This window comes from Eimeria mitis, genomic scaffold, assembly GCF_000499745.2.
Source record: "Eimeria mitis Houghton genomic scaffold, Emh_scaff342, whole genome shotgun sequence".
NCBI classification, from domain to species: domain Eukaryota; phylum Apicomplexa; class Conoidasida; order Eucoccidiorida; family Eimeriidae; genus Eimeria; species Eimeria mitis.
In genome coordinates, this window is record NW_013571763.1 from 19841 (window position 1) to 21534 (window position 1694).

Below are 1694 nucleotides of genomic sequence, written 5' to 3' on the forward strand. Positions count from 1 at the left end.
TTGAATCGTGTTCCAGTGTTGGGTGTAATAAGTGCCCGCGTCTGCTGCTGCTGCTGCTGCTGCTGGTGCTGCTGCTGGTGCTCTGCTGCTGCTGCTGCTGAGTGGAGCTGAAATAAAAGAAGAAGGAAGAGGAGAGGTGACCTGCCTATACACCCCAGTGAACCCCCCATCTGTTGTTTCTGCTTTTGTTGTTTCTCTTGCTGCTGTGCAGCTTCTATCAAACCCTAAACAACTACAAAACCCAAATAAACTCCTGCTGCTGCAGCTGCTGCTGCTGCAGCAACTGCTGCTGCTGCTGCTGCTGCTGCTGCTGCTGCTGCGGTTAAACTGCGGCGCGAAGGGCCCCGCTGTCTCTATAAGGAAAGTACCTCCGTGGATTGGAGCTGAGGGGGGGAGAGGACCCTGATGATATGAAAACAAAAAAAATAAAAAAAAATAAAAAAAAATAAAAAAAAAGAAATAAACAAAAGAAAGAAAATAAAAAAAGAAAAGAAAATATGTACAGTTTTCTAAAAGAAATAAAACAAACAAAATTAAACAAGTAAAATAGTATAAAAAAGGATTTTATTTATTTATTTATTTATTTATTTATTTTTTATTTATTTTTTTTTTATTTGGTTTACTTCGTTGGGGTGTAAGTCGATGGCGTCATCTTCCGTTTCCCCCTTCAGCATACACCGCAGCAGAAACAAAATAAAAAAAAAATAAAAAACATATATTTATTATTTTATATATATATGTTTTTATTTCATTAATTAAAAATAAAATAAATAAAACAAAATAATTAATTTATTGTTTTATTTGCTTAATATAACAATTAAAAAGAAAATAAAAAAAGTTGAATTTATACACCTCGTTTAGCATGTAAAACTAATAAAATGAATCCAGTGCAAAATTTATTTAATTAATTTATTTAATTTATTTATTTTTTTAAATTAATTAATTTATTTAATTTAATTAATTAATTTAATTTATTTATTTAATTTAATTAATTTATTTTATATACCGAAGGTTGCGGTATATCGGGCAGCTGCAGCACCATGATGCTGAAATCGAGGAAACGAAAAGAAAGAAAAGTTTTATAATTTTATAAAAAAATAAAAAAATTAAATTTATTTTTTCAAATAAACAAAATTTAATTTATTTAATTTGTATAATATTTTGTTTTTTCACACAAATTGTTCCGCCGGTGTATCGAGCAGCAGGCGAGCGGCTGCAGCAACCCAGAGGTAAATGGACTTGTTTTAATCCTCTTTTCATCGGCAAACAGAAAAAAAAGCAAAAAAAAAGAAAAAAAAGAAAAAAAAAGAAAAAAACAAAAATAAATAAAAAGAAAAAAAAGCAGGCGGCACCAGAAACCTGAAGCCGACGCAGAACGAACGACGGAGGCAGCAACAGAAAAATATGCACTCCACAGACCGCCAATTGAAAAATAAAAGTCAGAACAACAAATATTTTGAATCAAATTAATTATTTTTATTTTTTTTTTCAAAAAAAGAAAAAATTTCGTCGTTTAGGCGGCAAAAGCCCCAGTGGTACTGCAACGATCATCTCAGCACCACCTCGACCTGCAGATACACCAGAACATCTGCTTTTTTTTATTCTTTTAAATTTAATTTTTTTTTCATAAATTACAAAACAAATTAAATTTTAATTTATAAATTAATTTTTTAAAAAAACGCCAAAAGAAAAAG

General features: G+C 30.7%; 1 protein-coding gene across 1 annotated transcript in view; it reads right to left on the reverse strand.

The window, feature by feature from the left end:
* The window catches only part of EMH_0008750 (uncharacterized protein), a gene marked incomplete at both ends in the record, with an annotated part of 1098 nt that extends 424 nt beyond the window's left edge, over positions 1 to 674 (reverse strand). Inside the window, 2 exons of the mRNA XM_013498443.1 lie at positions 1 to 107; positions 624 to 674. Coding sequence (XP_013353897.1) covers positions 1 to 107; positions 624 to 674 — 158 coding nt within the window. The remainder of the gene's footprint in view (positions 108 to 623) is intronic.
* Between the last annotated feature and the right edge of the window lie 1020 nt (positions 675 to 1694).